General features: G+C 40.4%; 1 protein-coding gene across 1 annotated transcript in view; it reads right to left on the bottom strand.

Annotated features, from left to right (window-relative positions):
• BRINP1 (BMP/retinoic acid inducible neural specific 1) overlaps positions 1 to 21,796 on the bottom strand; it is a 198,961-nt gene that overhangs the window by 137,513 nt on the left and 39,652 nt on the right. Inside the window, exon 2 of the mRNA XM_050762046.1 lies at positions 2,354 to 2,621. Coding sequence (XP_050618003.1) covers positions 2,354 to 2,571 — 218 coding nt within the window. The 5' untranslated portion in view covers positions 2,572 to 2,621. The remainder of the gene's footprint in view (positions 1 to 2,353; positions 2,622 to 21,796) is intronic.

Below are 21,796 nucleotides of genomic sequence, written 5' to 3'. Positions count from 1 at the left end.
ACAATGGAAATTGCCTATGGACATGCTTTGTGGAAACATCAGTGTTTCAACAAAGTGGCATACAGGAAGGAAAAAGTATCAATTCACAATTGCCCCAATGATCATGTCCTAGTTGGCTTTTGCTCTGATCAGCATCTGGATGAGCACATGTCTCTGGGTGCATATTTGCATATGGGTTGACATGCACATTATGACAAGAGTTCTGCCTAATCCTTGGACATTGTAGGTACCAAATCAATGTTTGTGGTATTTATGATTTCCCAGTTATACCTATCCTGCACATTTTTCTTTATAGCACTTATTATACATAGAAATATGCATGTGTTTAATTAATGTCAGTCTCTCCTATGACAGCAACTATTATATTTATTTTACTCATCATTGTATCATCTGCCCTAAACATAGTGTTGAATCTGTAGCTGGTGCTTAATAATTATTTGAGGATTAAATAAAAGAAGGAATGAATAACTAGACGACCAGGGGCCTAACTTTTGGGTTGAACTCCGTCATTTAACTAGCCATTTGACTTTGGTTAAATATTAAATGTAATTTTGGAGCTAGATAGGACCTTAGAAAACAACTTATTGGATGGTTGCAAACTCTGTTTTAGGAGTAGAATCCAAAGTAAACCATACATGAAATCTTAATACAAAAGCAGATATAAACCTTCTCTAGCATAAGGGAGGTGTAAGGCTCAGAATCCTGCCTGATCATCTCTTTGCTCCCCACATTGCAATGGTTTCTATGGCTACTTTAATCAATCCTCAGATTTTTGAATAACATAGGTTGAAAACTGCTGATCTACATCAGCCCTATCATTTGATAAATGAGGACAGTAGAATGCAAAAGATGAGGGAGCTTACCTAGTGTCATAAGACAAGTGCATGAAGAACTGAAATCAGTATCCAGAGGTCTTAATCCCCCATTCTCATAGCAACCTTTTACTTCTCAAGATGTCTAAAACAACCCCCCACATGTATACAAATGATTGCAAAGAAAAATTTTTAGAAAAAGTTTCTTAGAGCTCTGCAACACTCCGCATTTGGAAGCTATACCAGGGAGGCAGCCAACAGAGTGGTTGGAAGGAAAGCACTGGCGTCAGGTAAATCAGTGTGTAGACCCTAGTTCCACTCCTTACTGGATGGATGACTTATAGCAACACACTCAACCTCCAAAGTCCTGATTTTCCCATCTGTAGAAGCCATTGCCCATCTCATAGAGGAGGTTATGAGGGTTGAACAACCTCCCTTCATGGCACATGATAAGTGCTCACTAAAAGGATGCTACTGTTGAATATTCTGAATCTGTGGTTCCATTCAGGGTACCTCTTATTTCAACAGCAATAACCAACACATATGGATTATCTAACATGGACCAGAGTTCCCTTTATAAAACTGCATTGTAGCTACCGCCATGTGATATTATAACTAGTTAACCTCCTAAGACCACACCTAACTACACCTGAGAGAGTTCTTTGCACTCTCTTATTCATTTAAGTCCACAACATTCACTGTGTGTTTATGGTAACAAGGCAGAGCAAAAATCACTCTGGGGATCTAGAAATGAATTCTGTACAAGTCATTCCCTCAAAGAGTTTCCAGTTAGGTGAGAAAAATACACAAGAATGCACTCTAATTCCAAATGATTTTATATTAAAGAAGTGTCAGTGTAGAGAGCTGTGGATATATCAAAGATGTGGCGGTTAAGTGGAATGTGAAAACTCTAAAATAGTTTCAAAGAGGAAAAATTCGGGCTAAGTCTTTTTTTGGATGAGTAGAATGTCAATGGTCCAAGAACTAGTACAGACCTGCTCAAGAAAAGGTTTCTTTTTTTTCCAAATGTTTGAATGTATTTGGGTAGGATCTTAGGTACATCAGCAGCATTTTCAAAACAACGTTACTTATACTTGATGTGGCTGACTAAAATTATGATATGGATGCATATAAACCAGATTCTAAATCCCAGTCCGACCACTTCTAACTGTATGACATTAGACATGTAACTCAACCTAGTTGAGGCTTGATGACCTGATTTGTAAAGTGGGAAAAACAATCAAAACCTATATCTGATGGTTATTAGAAGGTTTAAATGAGATAAGGTATAATAAGTATTAAGATCCCTGCCCAGCATATAAATAAGTACTCAATAAATATTAATTACTTGATCGTCTCCTTGTCATTGCTAACATATTCTGCAAAGAAAAAAAAAAATTTTAATCAAAAACAGCTTGTGGAAGGCGCACAGACCCTTGACCCAGACACTTCTGCACACAGCAAGGGTTGCACCAATCAATGCCTGACTTCACAAAGCACAATATGAATGTAAGATGAGGGCTATTTAGCCCATGTCTTACCTGTATATTTTATATCTGGTTGTAAATCCTTGACGGTGTCTTTCCACAAAGGATAGGTAGCTCCTGGAGTGGTGGAAAGGCCCCCTGTCTGAAATGAGCCAATCAAATTCCTTGGAGACATGTTGGTCTGTCCCAGCTGGTTCCTGGTGGGAGGGCTGCACTGAGATACGGCCCCATATAAACAGGAAGTAGAGGAGCTCAACAAACCTCCAGTTCATGCTTTTCTGCCGGCCTTTTTCCTCTCATTCTTGCTCCATTCTGTGGAGTCCTATAGAAGAAAGAATAAAAAAGAGAGGAAAAAAAAGAGAAACCAAAAGAGAGAGAGGAGGGGGGGAGAGGAGTAAAAGAAATAGAAAGACACAGGAAAAGAAAAAATGTGATTAACACATCTTCATAATAATACCTTATGTCAGTAGAGTGCTTTAAAGTTTACAAAACCCAGTATAGTTCTGGTTAGAAACATAGAATCTATGGAAATCTGGGCCCATGTTCCCGTTTTGCTGTTCACATATTGTCTAAACATATACAAACTGTTTGGTCTATTATGGATGCAGTTTTCTCGTAAGTAAAACAGGGTGAGCTTACGAGCCCATAGCTTGGCACTTGGCACATCATAGATGCTCTAGGAAGATGTGTTGAAAAAATGAATAAAATGAATTAACGCAGAAACAGAGTCTTATACACCCAGTATGAGACATGGAGACGTAATTCAAGTGACTGTACCAGTTAATGTCTTCACTAACAACCTGCCTCTCATAAAGAGGTATCAATAAACAAGAGTTCCTTTTCCTTCTCTCACCAGGCATGTATCCACTGAGTACACATTTTGCTTTTGCATGAACAGATGAATGCACAAAGTCTTGTGATGGCTTATTATCATGACTATCTAGGTTGAATACTTTAGAGATGAAGAGTTCATGGAGCTTGCTTACAGTTCACTTCTGCAACGTTCAGTGGAATGTCTCCCAAACCCAAAGAAATATGGCCAGAGAATTTGTCTTTTGGTGACTCAGCCGCAAAGGTTGCCCAGGGTTCAAAGGAAAATTGAAGGCGGTCATTTTGTCATAGGTCTTACATGCTCTTTTATTAGGGGGTATTATGGCCTAGTGGTGCTGCGAGGGTGAAATGCTTAAGACTAAGGGCTAGCTTTGGTAGAGAGGTTCCTTGTGGAGAGAATAGACCAGAAATCACAGGGTCATGCCAATTTTTGTAAAAAAAATATACACTTTTTGTTTTGTTTTGTTTTGTTTGAGACGGAGTCTCACTCTGTCACCTAGGCTGGAGGGCAGTGGCACAATCTCAGCTCACTGCAACCTCCACCTCCAGGGTTCAAGTGATTATCTTGCCTTGAGTAGCTGGGACTACAGTCATGTGCCACCACACCCAGCTAATTTTTGTATTTTTCATAGAGATGGGGTTTCACTATGTTGGCAGGCTGGTCTCGAACTCCTGACCTCATGATCTGCCCTCCTTGTCAGACTACTTACTCGCTTAAATGTATGTGACCCCATCCTACTTATTCTAACAGAGCTTCTTTTACTCCATATTGAAAGGCAGTTTTAAATCTAGTTTGTATATGTTAGAAACAGTAGTATTTCAGGTCATGTATTTAACTTTTCTGACTTTCAGTTTCCTCATCTGCAAAATGTGGTTAACAATAGCACCTACACTCAGAACCAAGGTGACAATTAAATGACACAATTGCTCCCTCTTGTGCCTGGCATACAGTAAGTGCTCAATAAATAGCATGTATGATGATGAGGATAATGATGATGAATGTCAATACTGATGTCAACTTATTCCCTGTGAGACAGTGTTTTTGTTTACCTGATCCCCACTGCCTGGCCAAACCCTGTTTATATCCTTCAGTAGCCAGCCGAGGTCATGTCCTCAAAGGTCAATTTCCTTTTTTATTCATTTAAAAAAGTGTTATTTGTTTACTCCTCTGAGCTATAGTTGCTCATTTTCTGTAACTGCATTTTAGCCCTTATCACCTTGTATAATGCTTACAGGCATACTTCATTTTACTGTACTTCACTTTATTGAGATTTGCAAATATTAAAGTTTTTACAAATCGAAGGTTTGTGGCAGCCCTCAGCCTACCTAGTCTGTTAGCACCAATTTTCCAACAATATGTGCTCACATCGTGTCTTGGTGTCACATTTTGATAATTATCAAAATATTTCACACTTTTTTATTATTGTTGTATCTGTTGTGGTGGTCTGTGGTCAGCAAACTTTGATGTTATTATTGTAGTTATTTGGGGGCACCATGAACTGGACCCATATAAGATGGCAAACTTTATCGATAAATGTGTGTGTTCTGACTGCTCCACTGACTAGGTATTCCTTTTCTCTCCCTTTCCTCAGGCCTCCCTACTCCCTGAGAAACAATAATACCAAAATTAGGCCAATGAGTAAACCTACAATGACTTCTAATTGTTTAAGTGAAAGGAAGAGTCCTATGTCTCTCACTTTAAATCAAAAGCTAGAAGGCATGGCAAAAGGCAAGACACGGTGGAAGCTAGGGCTCTTGCACCAGTTAGCCACGTTGTGAATGCAAAGGAAAAGTCCTTCAAGGAAATTAAATGTGCTGTTCCAGTGAACACATGAATGATAAGAAAGCAAAACAGCCTCGTGTTGAATGAAGAGAATTTTAGTGGTCTGGGTAGCAGGTCAAATCAGCCACAACATTCCCTTAAGCCAAAGTCTAATCCAGAGTAAGGTTCTAACTCTCTTCAATTCCATGAAGGATGAGAGACGTGAAATGCTGCAGAAGAAAAGTCTGAAGCTAGCAGAGGTTGCTTCCCGAGGTTTAAAGAAAGAAGCCATCTCTATAACATGAAAGTACAAGGTGAAGAAGCTAATGCTGATGGAGAAGGTGCAGCAAGTTATCCAGAAGATTTAGCTTCGATTATTGATGAAGATGGCTACTGTAAGCAACCTATTTTCTTTCTTATTTTGGAGACAGGGTCTTGCTCTGTCGCCTAGGCTGGAGCTCAGTGGTGCGATCTTGGCTCACTGCAACCTCCACCTCCCGGGTTCAAGCGATTCTCACGCCTCAGCTTCCCCAGTAGCTGAGATTACAGGTGCACGCCATCATGCCCAGCTAATTTTTTGTACATTTAGTAGAAACAGGGTTTTGCCATGTTGGCCAGGCTGGTCTTGAACTCCTGGCCTCAAGTGATCTGCGCACCTCAGCCTCCCAAAGTGCTGGGATTACAGGCATAAGCCACTGCACCCGGCCAACAACCTATTTTCAGTGTATACAAAACAGCTCTACATTGGAAGATGTCGATGATTTTCATAGTTAGAGAGAAGTCAGTGCCTGACTTCAAAACTTCAAAGGATAGACTGTCTCTCATTAGGGGCTAATGCAGCAGGTGACTTTAAGTTGACGCCAATGCTCACCTACCATTCCAAAAATCCTAGGATCCTTAAGAGTAGGCTAAATCTACTCTGCTTGTGATCTAAAGCCTGGATGACAGCACATTTGTTTACAACATAGTTTACTGAATATTTTAAGGCCATTATCCAGAACTACTGTGCAAAAAAAAGATTCCTTTCAATATTATTGCCCATTGACAATGCATCTAGTCACATAAGGGCTCTGATAGAGATATACAAGGAGATCAATGGTGTTTTCATGCCTGCTGAAACAACATCCATTCTGCAGCCCATAGATCAAGGCATGATTTTGACTTTCAAGTTTTATTGAGAAATACATTTCATGAGGTCAAGAGATCGAGACTATCCTGGCCAACATGGTGAAACCCCGTCTCTACTAAAAATACAAAAATTAGCTGGTCATGGTGGCACACACCTGCAGTTACAGCTACTTGGGAGGCTGAGCCAGGAGAATCGCTTGAACCCAGGAGGCAGAGGTTGCAGTGAACCAAGATCGTGCCACTACACTCCAGTCTGGCAACAGAGTGACACTCCATCTCAAAAAAAAAAAAAAAAAAAAAAAGGAAAAAGAAATACATTTTATATTGCTATAGCTGCCATAAAGAGGGATTCCTCTGATGGATCTGGGCATTGTAAATTGGAAACCTTCTGGAAAAGAGTCACCATTCTAGATGCCATTAAGAACATTTGTGATTCATGGGAAGAAGTCAAAATATCAACAGTAACAGGAATTTGGAAGAAGTTGATTTCAAACCTCATGAATGATCATGAGGGGTTCAAGACTTCAGTGGAGTAAATCACTGTAGATGTGACAGAAATAGCAAGAGAACTAGAATTAGAAGTAGAGCCTGAGGATATGACTGAATTGCTGCAATTTCACGATGAAACTTGAACGGATGACAAGTTGCTCTTTACGGATGAGCAAAGAAAGCAGTATCTCGAGATGGAGTCTACTCTTGATGAAGATGCTATGAACACTGTTGAAATGACAACAAAGGATTTAGAATACTACATAAACTTCGTTGATAAAACAGTGGCAGGATTTGAGAGTACTGACTCTGGTTGTGAAAGCAGTTCTACCTTATGTAAAATACTATCAAACAGCATCACATTCTACAAAATTATTTCATGAAAGAAAGAGTCAATTGATGTGGAAAATCTCATTGTTGTCTTATTTTAAGAAATTGCCACAGCCTCCCAACCTTCAGCAATCTGACCACCCTGATCACTCAGAAGCCAACAACATTGAGGCAAGACCTTATGCCAGCAAAAAGATTTTAATTCACTGAAATTTCAGATGATCATTAGCCTTTTATTTCAGTAATAAAGTGTTTTTAATAAAGGCATATACATTGTTTTCTGAGACACACTGCTATCCTACACTTAATAGGCTACAGGATACTGCAAACATAAGTTTAATATTTACTGGGAGGCCAAAAAATTGGGGTGATTCCGTTTATTGCAATATTTACTTTATTGTGGTCATCTGGAACACAACCTACAATATCTCTGAGATATGCCTGTAATTGTTTCTATGTCTGTCTTGTTCCTTGGGCTGTAAGCCTTTAACTGGAAATAATCTTTAGAAAACTATGGCTACTCTCGCTCAGCTGCATGACTCTAGACAGTCATGTCTCCTCTCTAGACCTCAGATTTTTATGTCTTCCATGTGAAAATGTGGTAAGGACACAAACAATTTGTCAACTGTAAACCCATCTATACACATGATTAAATATGACACCTCATTTGTCTACTTTTCCAGTTGAATATGAAAGATAAAGCAAAGCTAAGAAAGAAAAAAAAAATTTTTAAAGAGAGATGTGATTTCTTGCCCAGTTGGTTATTTCTCTCTGTTGCCCATTGCACTGTTTTATCATGAGTTGCTATAAAAATTTGCTTGTCACTGCAAGTCTCAGCTGTCAGGGGCAAAGGAGAAAGGTATGTGAGCAGAGTGAGCTGGCAAAAGCTGTGGCCTGAGGTCTTGTTCAGAGCCTAAAACAAAGCCGTACATGTTGAGTGCAGAACAGTAACAACTACAACTGCCAAACCGTCTGCCAGAGCCCCCAAGTGGCAAGCAGGGGATGAAGGCGATTGTTGGGAGATCCTGGTAGTGATACAACACACTGAAGTCACAGCGTGTCACCCACACAGCCCTTCTACATGCCTTCTATTGTAAACTGGTGCAAGGTGGGAGCCTGTGAGAGAATGCTTAGCTGTTAGACTGTTCGCAAAGAAACAAGACTCAGAACACTGCAGCTCTCAAAAGTGGAACAAGGTCATACATGGAAGAGAAATATGTGTGTGTGTGTGTGTGTGTGTGTGTGTGTGTGTGTAGGAGAGTGAAATCTCAGCCTATAGTCCCAGAATTTGCTGAAATTTGAAAGATTTAACTCAGTACTTCCCATGGGTGGACCTTTTGCTCCCCAGGGAACATCTTTGATCGTCACAACTGAGGGGATGCTGCTGGCATCTGGTGGGTGGAGGCCAGGGATGCTGCTAAACATCTTACACTGCACAAGACAGCCCCCACAACAAAGAATACGGGACCCCACATGTCAATGATGCAAATGTTGAGAAACCCTGCTCTAATCCAACTCCTTTTTACAGATCATAACCTGAGTGGCAAATTGGGCTAGACTCCTATCTTCTAGTTCTCAGTTAAGAGTTCTTCTCATTCTGCCACATTACCTTGGCCAGGACTGGGCATGTATGCTGTGTTTCAACTTGCTTTGTTCTTAGGGTCTGTAATATAATCTACATTTCCTCAAGTAGAGATGAATGTTTCCTGGAAGAAGTCAAAATATATCTCTGTTGATTTAGAACATCATAGTAATCCACAGAGCACCAGAAATGAAAATGAAAGTTTCTATAGAGTCCTTGACTCTATTAATGGAAATGGATATTTTGTTGGGCTGGAACAAGGAGTAGTACATATGTTCCCCATATATATATATTTGTTATGATGGCAGGGAGTGACTCCCATTGTGTAAATAAGACCATATTAGCACCAACTGTGCTGGAGACTCGAGATAATATGAGAGCCACATTATCGGTATTTATTGAGCATCTACTATATACTGGCTTTAAAATGGTTTGTTTTCTTGGTAGTTGCCAAAGCATACAGTCCAGAGCAGTTACAAATAAAGATGTATTCCACAAAATGGGTACAGTTATCCAATTTAACAAATGAGCACCTTAGGACTCGGAGACATTGAATAACTTTCTCAAGCTCACAACTCCCAAGTGTCAGACTTGGGATTCTAACTTGTGAATATCTCATTACACACTCTGTACAATCTCCAGCATTCCCCAGCCCCATCTCATTCCAGCTGAAATTAGATCCTGCTCTCTGGAGATTCAAAATATAATGGGGGAGTCACACCCAAGTGTGAACAATTCTAATATGAAATATGCTGCCATAAATATTATAATAAAGAAAAGAAGTCCAGTGGAGGAATGGAGGCCAGAGAAACTGTTTTCAGCAAGGGCACTGAGAGAACCCCATAGAAGAGGGACATAGTACTTGAGAAGGGTTTCAAATAGCATGTACAGTTTTATTAAGCACACATGGGGAAAAGGAAATTTCAGCAGAACAGACGGCCTACAAAAGCCTTGGGTGGGTGGGAGAAGGCAGGAGAGTAATGAGGTGTGTGCTGGGGATAGCACACCAGGTGGCAGAGAGCTTAGGGAGAACCAGAGCCCTGAGGCAGCTGGTCACACATCTCTCACTCTGTCTCCCTCTCATCAAATGAACTGTGGATTTCATTTCTGTACTATCTGCTAAGGTCAAAAGGCATTGTGGATGTTCAATAAATTTATCTATTCATTCATTACCATACTGAACAACTATTATGTGTCAGATACTCTTCTAGAAGATAGAAATTCAACAGTGGACAGAACAGCCAGGGCCCTCAAAGAGCTTATTTTTGGTTAGTGGGGAGAGGGGAGGAAACAAATGGGCACTGACTCTACATGTGGTGGGTGCAGAGTGCTCTGAACAAAACCAAAGCAGGTCAGAGGTCTGAGACTGGAGGTGCTGCTTTCTATGCAAGGCTGCTCAGGAAAAGCATCTCTGATAAAGGGGCTTCCAGGCAGAGACCTAAAGAAAGTAAAGAGATGACTGGTGCAGATGCCGCAGGGAAAAGCAATTTTAGTGGAAGAAAGGAAAAGAGACAGGGACAGGGTGGGTTCAACGCTTGACTATAATCAGAAGTCAAGTTGCATTTCCATCTCCCGCAGGGAGCTTATACTTTAGTTGCTGTGAAAGTCATTTTGAGGAAGAAATCACACATTAAGTGGACATTTACTATGTGTCAGAAACTGCACTTATTGCTTTACACATGTGAGAAGGAGGGGTTATGGTACCCATTTTACACATGGTGAGGAGGGGAAACTAAGGTTCAGAAAGGCAAAGTGACTGGCCTCATACCACAAAGTTGGCAAACAGCAGATTTAGAACTGGAGGCTGTGCTGCCTAATTTTGGAGCCCCTGACCACATGTGTCTATCAAGAGCTTTCAATATGGCTAGTCCAAATGGAAGTGTGCTATTCATAAAAATACACACCAGCATTTCAAAGACTTAGCAAGAATAATGGAATTTACTTATTTATTTTTAATCAATTAATTTATTTTTAGTGTTTTGAGACAAGGTGTCACTCTATTTCCCAGAGTGCAGTGGCACAAATACAGCTCACTGCAGCATTGACCTCCCCAGCTCAAGCAATCCTCCGGCAGCTGGGACTACAAGCACAAGCCACCATGCCTGGCTAATTTTATTATTTTTTGTAGAGACTAATTTTATTATTTTGGGGAAGCTCAAGCCATCCTCCCACCTTGGCCTCCCAAAGTTCTGGGATTAAAGGTGTGAGCAACCATGCCTGGCCAATAGAATTTTAAATGGCTCACTAATGTTTTATACTGATTACATGTTGAAATATTATGATCTGGGAAATACTGGATTAAATAAAAAATTAAGGTGGCTGCTAGAAACTTTAAAATTACATATGTGGCTGGTATTCTACTTCTATTGGGCAGCGGGGGCCAGGACGAACCCTCATACTCTATGACGCTGCTCCAGAAGGTCATTCATCCATCTCCACATTTTTACCAACAGTGTAGAACCCAACTTATTCTCCCTTAGAGTCATTGGGTTGAGCCAGTCTCCTCTTGCCTCTTGCCTCTAAAATCAACAAATTAACAATAAATACACTGGAAATACAAATTTCCATGCTCAAGGGCCACATCTCCCAATCCCCATGCCCTAGCAACAGTGTTAAATATCTATCACTATGCATTTCAGAACTGTTGTTCTTCCAAAAGATTCACAAAGGGAATTTCCTGCCACTGGAGTTTAGAGCTTGTGAAAGGGAGGCTGGTTCTATTCTGAGCACTGCCCTTGACCTCCTGCGACCTTCGATGAGTCACAGGCCCCTTGCTGCATAGGGCTCTGGTCTACCCAGAACCGCCGACACTGGCTGTGGCGTGGTGAGCACGTGGGGCCCTTGGCTGAACTGTGCTATATATAAGCCTGCAGTGTTATTAAGGGAATTGGGTTCATCCCACACAGAGTGCATTCTCTAATTGTTGCTATTGTAAATTATTTACATCCGAGGCACACACTCAGGAGGAGGAGATGAGAGAGAATGACCTTCCAGCAGCGCTGCTACCAAGCTCATCCTCTGGAGCTTTCTGCATGGATTGCTGGGCCATGACCCATATTCTGGGCCAGAGGTAGAAGGGAATGCCTCCTCCCTTCCTCCGCCCAGGTCCCTGAGAAACTGGGCTGATGATCGGATCTGGGAAGTTAACCCACAATATTTGCCTCTTAAACCTGAGTCAACTGGATAATCTCATCTAGGCTTAACTCTCAAATCTGCTTCTCCAGATAAGACTTCTCACCAATAATGCAGACCTTCAAAGCTGAGTGACCTTGGGTATGTTATTAACCCCCTCTGTGCCTCAGTTTCCTCATCTGTAAAATGTGGGCAGTAACAGGGGGATGCACATCTCTTGGGGATCAGATCCAAATTAAACATAATTTTAAAATATAACTATTTTAGTTTCAACTGAACCCCAAAACTATAGCTACCATATTCCAAACACAGGTGCATGACCATCATATAGTACTTATAAAAACAGGCAACCAAAATGCACTTTTTGGGGATTCTTAACTTCTTACGCACATCACAGCATGAAAAGTAAGATGCCAGGACTAGGAGTGGAGTTTGAGTGGCCTCTGACAGTGCTGAGCCCTCCTTCCTACCCTCTAAACTTCCCATGGGCAGAATGGGGTATAGAGGCCCCTCACCTCAAGCTTCCACAGGACAACTCAAAGAGCATGGCAAATGTTTCCTGGAGCTTGGGGGAACATGGAGAATTGGTGTCTAATCACATCAGAGAAATCTCAAAGAAAAATTCCAAAGAGAGAAATCTAAAGAGAGGCAGGCTAAAACCCAGAAGCAGAGCAGGGGCTACAATTTGGGAAGTAACTGCCTAGTTCATGGGTAAAAGGAATGTGCCCCCTCCACATAGATCAGAGGTGGGCCACCTGCAAGGGAAAACTGGGTGAGGTTGCCTTCAATCCTGACCCAGAAGGAGAAGCAATGCCAGAGACAAGAAACTGGAATAATCTCCCTGCCATGTACCAAGGGTCCAAAGGATGAGTGACAGGCAAGCAGCTGAAGAGGCATTTTCCTACATCAAAGGAATCACAAGTAAGAAATCCCAGAGAAAAAGGAAAACTCCAAAAATACCCCAAATAAATGTTGCCAGTAAGAAAAGGTTAGCATTAAACATCTGCCAAGGCTGCAAAGTACTGATGCTAGATCATCAGAAAATACTCGTCAAGGAAGAATCCTTCTACCTCCTCACTTCTCCATTGTGGCCAAACCTTATGCCTTGAAGAAGTCAGAGGTCAAGGTTAGCAAGACGGAGGAGGCATGGTAAAATTGTAACTTGGGGAAAGAGGAAAATCTGGAGGAAGAGTGAAGTTTCCACTTTAAATAAAATATTCGTTGTAATATACTGAACTGGACACATTGATTACTGAGCAGAGACTGTGTATGGAGAATAGAGGTGAACCCCCCAAATTTTAAAAGTCACCTGAAAAAATTGTGGTCTGGCCTTAACATTTCATCCAAATGTCAGAGGAAACCTGATCCAAGAGTTAAGTTTAAAAGTGGGTGAAAAGAAGCAAGTGGTTTTTGCTTTTGTTTCTTTCTGATCTTGTCCTATGAATCCTGTTTAGCCAAAGGTAAGATTTCATGGATTAAAACACCTTCGTGCCCAACTCAGTACAAAAGTCCAGTTAATTCCAATGAGAATTTACTAATCAGGGTACATAAGGCAAAAAAAAAAAAAAAAAAAAAAAAAAATCTTAGAATTTCTAGTGTACTTATTTATTACTTATCTTCAAGACTCATCCCAAATACCAGTCACAAGTCACCAATGGTCATGAAGTGAAGAGCAGAAGCCCCACTGCACTGTGGGTTCTGTCTTCCCTTTACTTCCCGGGTATTGTGATAACTTGGTGTTTTTATCGGCGCCTAGTGATATAGAGTTTAGGATTATATCATCTGACTTTAACCAAAATGAGCAAGTGACTTCAAAATACTACTGGGAAGAAACTTTTAATTGGCAAAAATGAAAATAATTCAAGGCAGCACAAACAAGAAAATGGTGAAGGGCCAGCCACCCTACAACGCTCAATCAAAAGTGAGATTTAATCAGGTTTATCAAAAATTAGAAGATTCAAGATAATCATGAAGACTAAAGTATGGATTTACATCTGCTATCATTAATGCTGACCCTTGCTCTAAGTGGATCTTGAACACTGGGGAATTGAGATATTAGCTAGTAAAATTAATATGTGTAAATAATTTACATAAACACATTCATAGGAATGAATATTGCCAAAAATTTCTACTGATCGCTACATGCATATCTTACAAAAACATTCTAGAAAATCCTGGAATGGCTGGGTGCAGTGGCTCATGTCTGTAATCCCAACACTTTGGGAGGCCAAGGTGGGCAGATCACCTGAGGCTGGGAGTTCGAGACCAGCCTGACCAACATGGAGAAACCCCGTCTCTACTAAAAATATAAAAATTAGCTGGGTGTGGTGGCGCATGTCTGTAATCCCAGCTACTGGGGAGGCTGAGGCAAGAAAATTGCTTGAACCAGGAAGGCGAAAGTTGTAGTGAGCCACTGCACTCCAGCCTGGGCAACAAACTCTGTCTCAAAGAAGACAGAAGAAGGAAAGAAAGAGAGAAAGAGAGGAAGAGAGGAAGGAAGGAAGGAAGGAAGGAAGGAAGGAAGGAAGGAAGGAAGGAAGGAAGGAAGGAAGGAAGGAAGGAAGGAAGGGAGGAAAGAAAAAAGAAATCTCTGGAATGAGTGTTCATTATAATTTGTATATTTTACATTATTATTTTTAACTACATAATCAACATCTCTAGAAAATCCCACAGGCTTCTCAAACTTAAAATATCCCCAACTAAACTCATTATCACCCTCTCAAACTTTCCTGTCTCCCAGTACTCCCCATCCAAGTAAACCACACAATCTCCCAAATCATGCCTGTGAGAAGCTTGGGACTTTTCCTTTTTCCTTCACCCTATTTGGCCATTGCCACTGCAGCCACCACCATCTCCACATCCTGTCAATTTACTTTGCTTTCACATCCATCTACTTCCTTTGCCAGTCGTATCTGTCTCCCATCTCTGTAAACCTCAGAGCAATCTTACACTCTTCCCTTTCCCTTACACACTTCTTTTTCTAAGCCTATCCTTGCTTGACACCTTTGGAACATGACTAACTCTCACTTGGATTATCACAACCATCTTCCTACTGGTCATCTTGCTTCATGTCTCTCTACCACCTCCATCCTAAGCACTTGTTGCCAGAGTGATCTATCAAAATACGGATGCAACCATGACACTCACCTAATTTAACAGATCCAGCCATTCCCTATTGATTGTTTTACACCTTAGTCTTGCATTCAACAATAAGCTGAGTCCTTTTCCTACTTCCATGCTTCCACACCCCATCCTCAACTCATCTTGTTCTCCAGATTCTCTCCCCAGTTGCACCAACTGAACATACTGTAAATCTCCATGCCTCAGTGCCTTTGTTTAGACTGTTCCCTCTTCTTGCAATGCCCATCCCTGTTTCCCAACTTTGTAATAGGCAATTCATGGCTAAATTTATTAGTAAGAGTGAATGAAAGATTATTGAGCATGTATTCCTTGCTAGATACTATGTCAGACTCTCATGCCCAATAGCATTAAATCCACAAAACAATCCCATAAGATATTAAATTGCATTTTCAATTTTTACAGATGATAAAGCTGAGGCCCTTTTAAAGTAACTGATTATTTTTCCAGTGTCATAGTACCTAAAAATGGCAGAATTGAAATTAAACCTAAACCAATTCCAAGTGCTATGACTCAGGGTTTTAAAACAGTAAGCTGAGAAACCACATCATCCCTAATTGTAGTTTTCTCATTTTGACCAGTGTGAACTACCACAAATCAACTGTAAAAATGTTAATAAAGAGAATTTCTGATAAATCATCTTAAAGCATGAAACTCCTGGAAATAGTGAATCTAGAAAAGTTCATGGAAAGCGCAATAAAAAATAAAATATGTAGAATAATTATTTTTGTAACTTTTTTCTGTGATCCCGAGCATTATATTTTATTAACAATATAAACCTAAGTTATGTATAGTATCGTTTACTTTTTAAATATTTCATTTGGACCCACATTTAGAAATGTGAGGGTCTAAATTCAGGGAAACTGCCTTTGGAGTTTTCTCCCCAAATTATCAACAGTCTATGCAAGAGATCTTTCAAAAGGGGAAGTGAAATAAACATTTTGGAGTGTTTATTCTAGGCCAGTTTGCTAAAATTCAATAGATATTTATTAAGCCTCTATTTTAATGGGCTCTCACAGTCCAGAATGCAAGATGGACATAGAAATAGACAATTTCAGTATAAAGTAATAACAGAGCAAAGACAGGATATATCCAGGGTTCTGTGGAACATGGGCCCCTAAACTAGGGTCTCTGGAAATGCTTCCTGGAGACGACATCTAGATGAGGCCTTAGAAGACAGAGAGACATTTGTGAGGTAATGAAAAATTTGGCCTGCATTTCAGGCCAAGAGAAGCATGTGAAATGGCATGAAGGAGTGTGTTGTGAGTATGGAATCTACAAACATTTCCCAGTTGCTGCAGTGGGAATTTTGAGGCAGAGAGTGGCGGAAGATGAAGCAAAACCTCAGTGGGATCACTTATTACATAACCCTATCATTACCAACAACTGGTAGTTTCCTGAGGACCAAGATTCTTTTTTATTTTATTTTAGTGCTGGGGTACATGTGCAGGATGTTCAGGTTTGTTACATAGGTAAACATATGCCATGGTGGTTGGCCGTACCTATCAACTCATCACCTAGGTATTAAGCCCGACATGCATTAGCTATTTTTCCTGATGCTCTCTCCCACCCTGCCTTCCCCAGGCAGGCCCCAGTGTGTGTTGTTCCCCTCCCTGTGGAGGACCAAGATTCCTGTTTCCCCTTCCATGTATGTCCAGCATCTGGAACTAATTATTGGGTAGGTACTAAATTAGTATTTATTGAATGGATGAACTGTACAAATTGAGAGCTAGGATTTACTCCATGGGATCACAAGGAACCATGGGAGGCTTCTAAACACAGTAGCTTTATGTCAGAGTTTCATTTCAGATGAATTACTCCAACTGCAGTGGTTAGTGAATAGATTTAAAGTAGGATAAGGAAGCAATTGAGGACACTATAGATTATATATGGTCTGAACGAGACATCTTATATTAGATGGAAAGAAAAAAATGAGAAGCAAAATTAGCAAGATTTGGTGACTGGGTGGGTGAAGTGAGAAAAAGAAGATGTGTACAATGACTCCTAGTCTGTTTTGGTAACCAGGTTAATGGTGGTGTTATTCATGACAATAAACAATAACGGAAAAGGAATGGGTTTTAAGTAAATGATGACAAGTTTCCTCTTGGATCTGTTGCGTTTGAGGTGTCTATTGACATTCAAGTTAGGATTTCTAGTAGACTATAGAAAGAAGAAGAAGAAGAAGAAGAAGAAGAAGAAGAAGAAGAAGAAGAAGAAGAAGAAGGAGGAGGAGGAGGAGGAGGAGGAGGAGGAGGAGGAGGAGGAGGAGGAGGAGGAGGAGGAGGAGGAGGAGGAGGAGGAGGAGGAGGAGGAGGAGGAGGAGGAAGGAGGAGGAGGAGGAGGAGGAGGAGGAGGAGGAGAAGGGAGAAGGGAGAAGGGAGAAGGGAGAAGGGAGAAGGGAGAAGAGCCAGGGCTAGAGGTAAATATTTGTAAATTACTATGAACCAGTGGTGGTTAGAACTACAGAAGTGTATGAGACCACTCAGTAAACACATGAGTCAAGAGTAATGCAAATAAATGGTAAGCAACGCTCATTTTTAGTCAGCATGAAGAGGAAGAGATGCCATAAAGTAGACTGAAAAGAGATAGTACGATGGGTAAAGGGGAATTATGAGAGAATAATGGCAACAAAGCCAGGGGAGCAGGGGTGTGTAAGAGGAAAAGGGTCTCAAGTTTCAAAGGCTACAGAGTGCTAGAACAAGATAAAGATGTAAAATATCTACAGCGCAATCAAATTAGAACTCAAAACTAAGAAACTCACTCAAAACCGCTCAACTACATGGAAACTGAACAAACCTGCTTCTGAATAACTACCGGGTACATAATGAAATGAAGACAGAAATAAAGATGTTCCTTGTTTTGTTTGTTTGTTTGTTTGTTTGTTTGTTTTTTGAGATAGAGTCTCACTCTGTCGCCCAGGCTGGAGTGCAGTGGCCGGATCTCAGCTCACTGCAAGCTCTGCCTCCTGGGTTTATGCCATTCTCCTGCCTCAGCCTCCTGAGTAGCTGGGACTACAGGCGCCCGCCACTTCGCCCGGCTAGTTTTTTGTATTTTTAGTAGAGACGGGGTTTCACCATGTTAGCCAGGATGGTCTTGATCTCCTGACCTCGTGATCCGCCTGTCTCGGCCTCCCAAAGTTCTGGGACTACAGGCATGAGCCACCGCGCCCTGCAAGATGTTCTTTGAAACCAATAAGAACAAAGACACAACATATCAGAATCTCTGGGACACATATAAAGCAGTGTGTAGTGGGAAATTTATAGCACCAAATGTCCACAAGATAAAGCAGGAAAGATCTAAAATTGACACCCTAACATCACAGTTAAAAGAACTGAAGAAGCAAGAGCAAACACATTCGAAAGCTAGCAGAAGGCAAGAAATAACTAAGATCAGAGCAGAACTGAAGGAGATAGAGACACAAAAAACCCTTCAAAAAAAATCAATGAATCCAGGAGCTGTTTTTTCGAAAGGATCAACAAAATTGATAGACCGCTAGCAAGGCCAATAAAGAAGAAAAGAGAGAAGAATCAAATAGATGCAATAAAAAATGATAAAGGTATATCACCACCAATCCCACAGAAATACAAACTACCATCAGAGAATACTATAAACACCTGTACGCAAATAAACTAGAAAATCTAGAAGAAATGGATGAATTCCTGGACACATACACCCTACCGAGACTAAACCAGGAAGAAGTTGAATCCCTGAATAGACCAATAACAGGCTCTGAAATTGAGGCAATAATTAATAGCCTACCAACCAAAAAAAGTCCAGGACCAGATGGATTCACAGCCAAATTCTACCAGAGGTACAAAGAGGAGCTGGTACCATTCCTTCTGAAACTATTCCAATCAATAGAAAAAGAGGAAATCCTGCCTAACTCATTTTTATGAGGCCAGCATCATCCTGATACCAAAGCCTGGCAGAGACACAACAAAAAAAGAGAATTTTAGACCAATATCCCTGATGAACATCGATACAAAAATCCTCCATAAAATACTAACAAACCAAATCCAGCAGCACATCAAAAAGCTTATCCACCAGCAGCAAGTGGGCTTCATTCCTGGGAAGCAAGGCTGGTTCAACATATACAAATCAATAAATGTAATTCATCATATAAACAGAACCAAACACAAAAACCACATGATTATCTCAATAGATGCAGAAAAGGCCTTCAACAAAATTCAACAGCCCTTCATGCTAAAAACTCTCGATAAATTAGGTATTAATGGGACGTATCTCAAAATAATAAGAGCTATTTATGACACACCCACAGCCAATATCATACTGAATGGGCAAAAACTGGAAGCATTCACTTTGAAAACTGGCAAAAGACAGGGATGCCCTCTCACCACTCCTATTCAACATAGTGTTGGAAGTTCTGGCCAGGGCAATCAGGCAGGAGAAATAAAGGGTATTCAGGAAAAGAGGTAATTAGGAAAAGAGGAAATCAAATTGTCCCTGTTTGCAGATGACATGATTGTATATTTAGAAAACCCCATCATCTCAGCCCAAAATCTCCTTAAGCTGATAAGCAACTTCAGCAAAGTCTCAGGATACAAAATCAATGTGCAAAAACCAGAAGCATTCCTATACACCAATAACAGACAAACAGAGAGCCAAATCATGAATGAACTTCCATTCACAATTGCTTCAAAGGAAATAAAATCCCTAGAAATCCAACTTACAAAGGATGTGAAGGACCTCTTCAAGGAGAACTACAAACCACTGCTCAGGGAAATAAAAGAGGACACAAACAAATGGAAGAACATTCCATGCTCATGGATAGGAAGAATCAATATCGTGAAAATGGCCATACTGCCCAAGGTAATTTATAGATTCAATGCCATCCCCATCAAGCTACCAATGACTTTCTTCACAGAATTGGAAAAAACTACTTTAAAGTTTATATGGAACCAAAATGAGCCTGCACTGCCAAGACAATCCTAAGCCAAAAGAAGAAAGCGGGAGGCATCACACTACCTGACTTCAAACTATACTACAAATCTACAGTAACTAAAACAGCATTGTACTGGTACCAACACAGAGATAAAGACCAATGGAACAGAACAGAGCCCTCAGAAATAATACCACATCTACAACCATCTGATCTTTGACAAATATGACAAAAATAAGAAATGGGAAAAAGATTCCCTATTTAATAAATGGTGCTGGGAAAACTGGCTAGCCATATATAGAAAGCTGAAACTGGATCCCTTCCTTACACCCTATACAAAAATTAATTCAAGGTGGATTAAAGACTTAAATGTTAGACCTAAAACCATAAAAACCCTAGGAGAAAACCTAGGCAATATCATTCAGGACATAAGCATGGGCAAGGACTTCATGTCTAAAACACCAAAAGCAATGGCAACAAAAGCCAAAATTGACAAATGGGATCTAATTAAGCTGAAGAGCTTCTGCACAGCAAAAGAAACTACCATCAGAGTGAACAGGCAACCTACAGAATGGGAGATAATTTTTGCAATCTGACAATGGGAGATAATTTTTGCCCATCTGACAAAGGGCTAATATACAGAATCTACAAAGAATTTAAACAAATTTACAAGAAAAAATCAAATAACCCCATCAAAAAGTGGACAAAGGATATGAACAAACACTTCTCAAAAGAAGATATTTATGCAGCAACAGACACATGAAAAAATGCTCATCATCACTAGCCATTAGAGAAATGCAAATCAAAACCACAATGAGATACCATCTCACACCAGTTAGAATGGCGATCATTAAAAAGTCAGGAAACAACAGGTGCTGGAGAGGATGTGGAGAAATAGGAACACTTTTACACTGTTGGTGGGACTGTAAACTAGTTCAACCATTGTGGAAGACAGTGTGGCACTTCCTCAAGGATCTAGAACTAGAAATACCATTTGACCCAACCATCCCATTACTGGGTATACACCCAACGGATTATAAATCATACTGCTATACAGACACATACACACGTATGTTTATTGTGGCACTATTCACAATAGGAAAGACTTGGAACCAACCCAATGTCCATCAGTGACAGACTGGATTAAGAAAATGTAGCACATATATACTATTGAATACTATGCAGACATAAAAAAAAAGGATGAAGCTGGAAACCATCACTCTGAGCAAACTATCACAAGGACAGAAAAACAAACACCACATGTTCTCACCCATAGGTGGGAATTGAACAATGAGATCACTCGGACACAGGATGGGGAACATCACACACCAGGGCCTGTTGTGGGGTAGGGGGAGGGAGGAGGGATAGCATTAGGAGATATACCTAATGTAAATGACCAGTTAATGGGTGCAGCACACCAACATGGCATATGTATACATATGTAACAAACCTGCACGTTGTGCACATGTACCCTAGAACTTAAAGTATAATTATAATAATAATAAAGAATACAGACGTAGCCAACAGTTGTCAACAGCATGATGGAAACAGAAGATTCATTGAAAGAGATTAAGGCATGAACGGGATGTGAGTCAATGGAGATATAGAGTATAAAGTACTTGGCTAAGATGGAAAGAGCAGAAGAGCAGAAGAGCCAATGGCTCTCCTTTCTCCCTACCAGAGAGGGAAGCCAACAGTCAATGGAAGATTTTATTTTTCTTGACGGAAAAACTTTAGTATATTTAATTCTAGGATAGGTCTATCCTAGAATTAAATAGAAAGTGGTAATTAAATAGAAAGTGTCCATTACTTTAGGGAGCCATAGGTTGATAAGGGAGATAAATCTGTAAAACCCAAATTACAAAACAATAGATTGAGTATCAGAGACCTGAACAATGTTGTTGGAGCAAAGGAAGGAAGAACTCAAACAGAGTCAGTTAAAAAAGCCTTCTCAGGGGAGCTGAGATTTGACTTGGGCTCTAACGGTTCAAATAAAGATGTGCCAGATGAAAGTACAAAACAAAAACAAACAAACAAAAAAACCAGAAGAGAAAGTTTTCCAGGTCATGAGACCAGTGTGAGCAAAAGCATGGAATCATAAAAACCCACCACTAAAATGAATAAGAAAAAATGAGTAAGAAATGTAGAGTAAGAAAAGTTTGCTCTCCCCATGGAGGCATATTGAAGAGCTTGGAGGCAGACTTG

Source organism: Macaca thibetana, chromosome 15 (genome assembly GCF_024542745.1).
Source record: "Macaca thibetana thibetana isolate TM-01 chromosome 15, ASM2454274v1, whole genome shotgun sequence".
Lineage (NCBI taxonomy): Eukaryota > Metazoa > Chordata > Mammalia > Primates > Cercopithecidae > Macaca > Macaca thibetana.
Note: the sequence above shows the minus strand (reverse complement) of the source record. Positions and strands in the feature narration are given on the sequence as shown.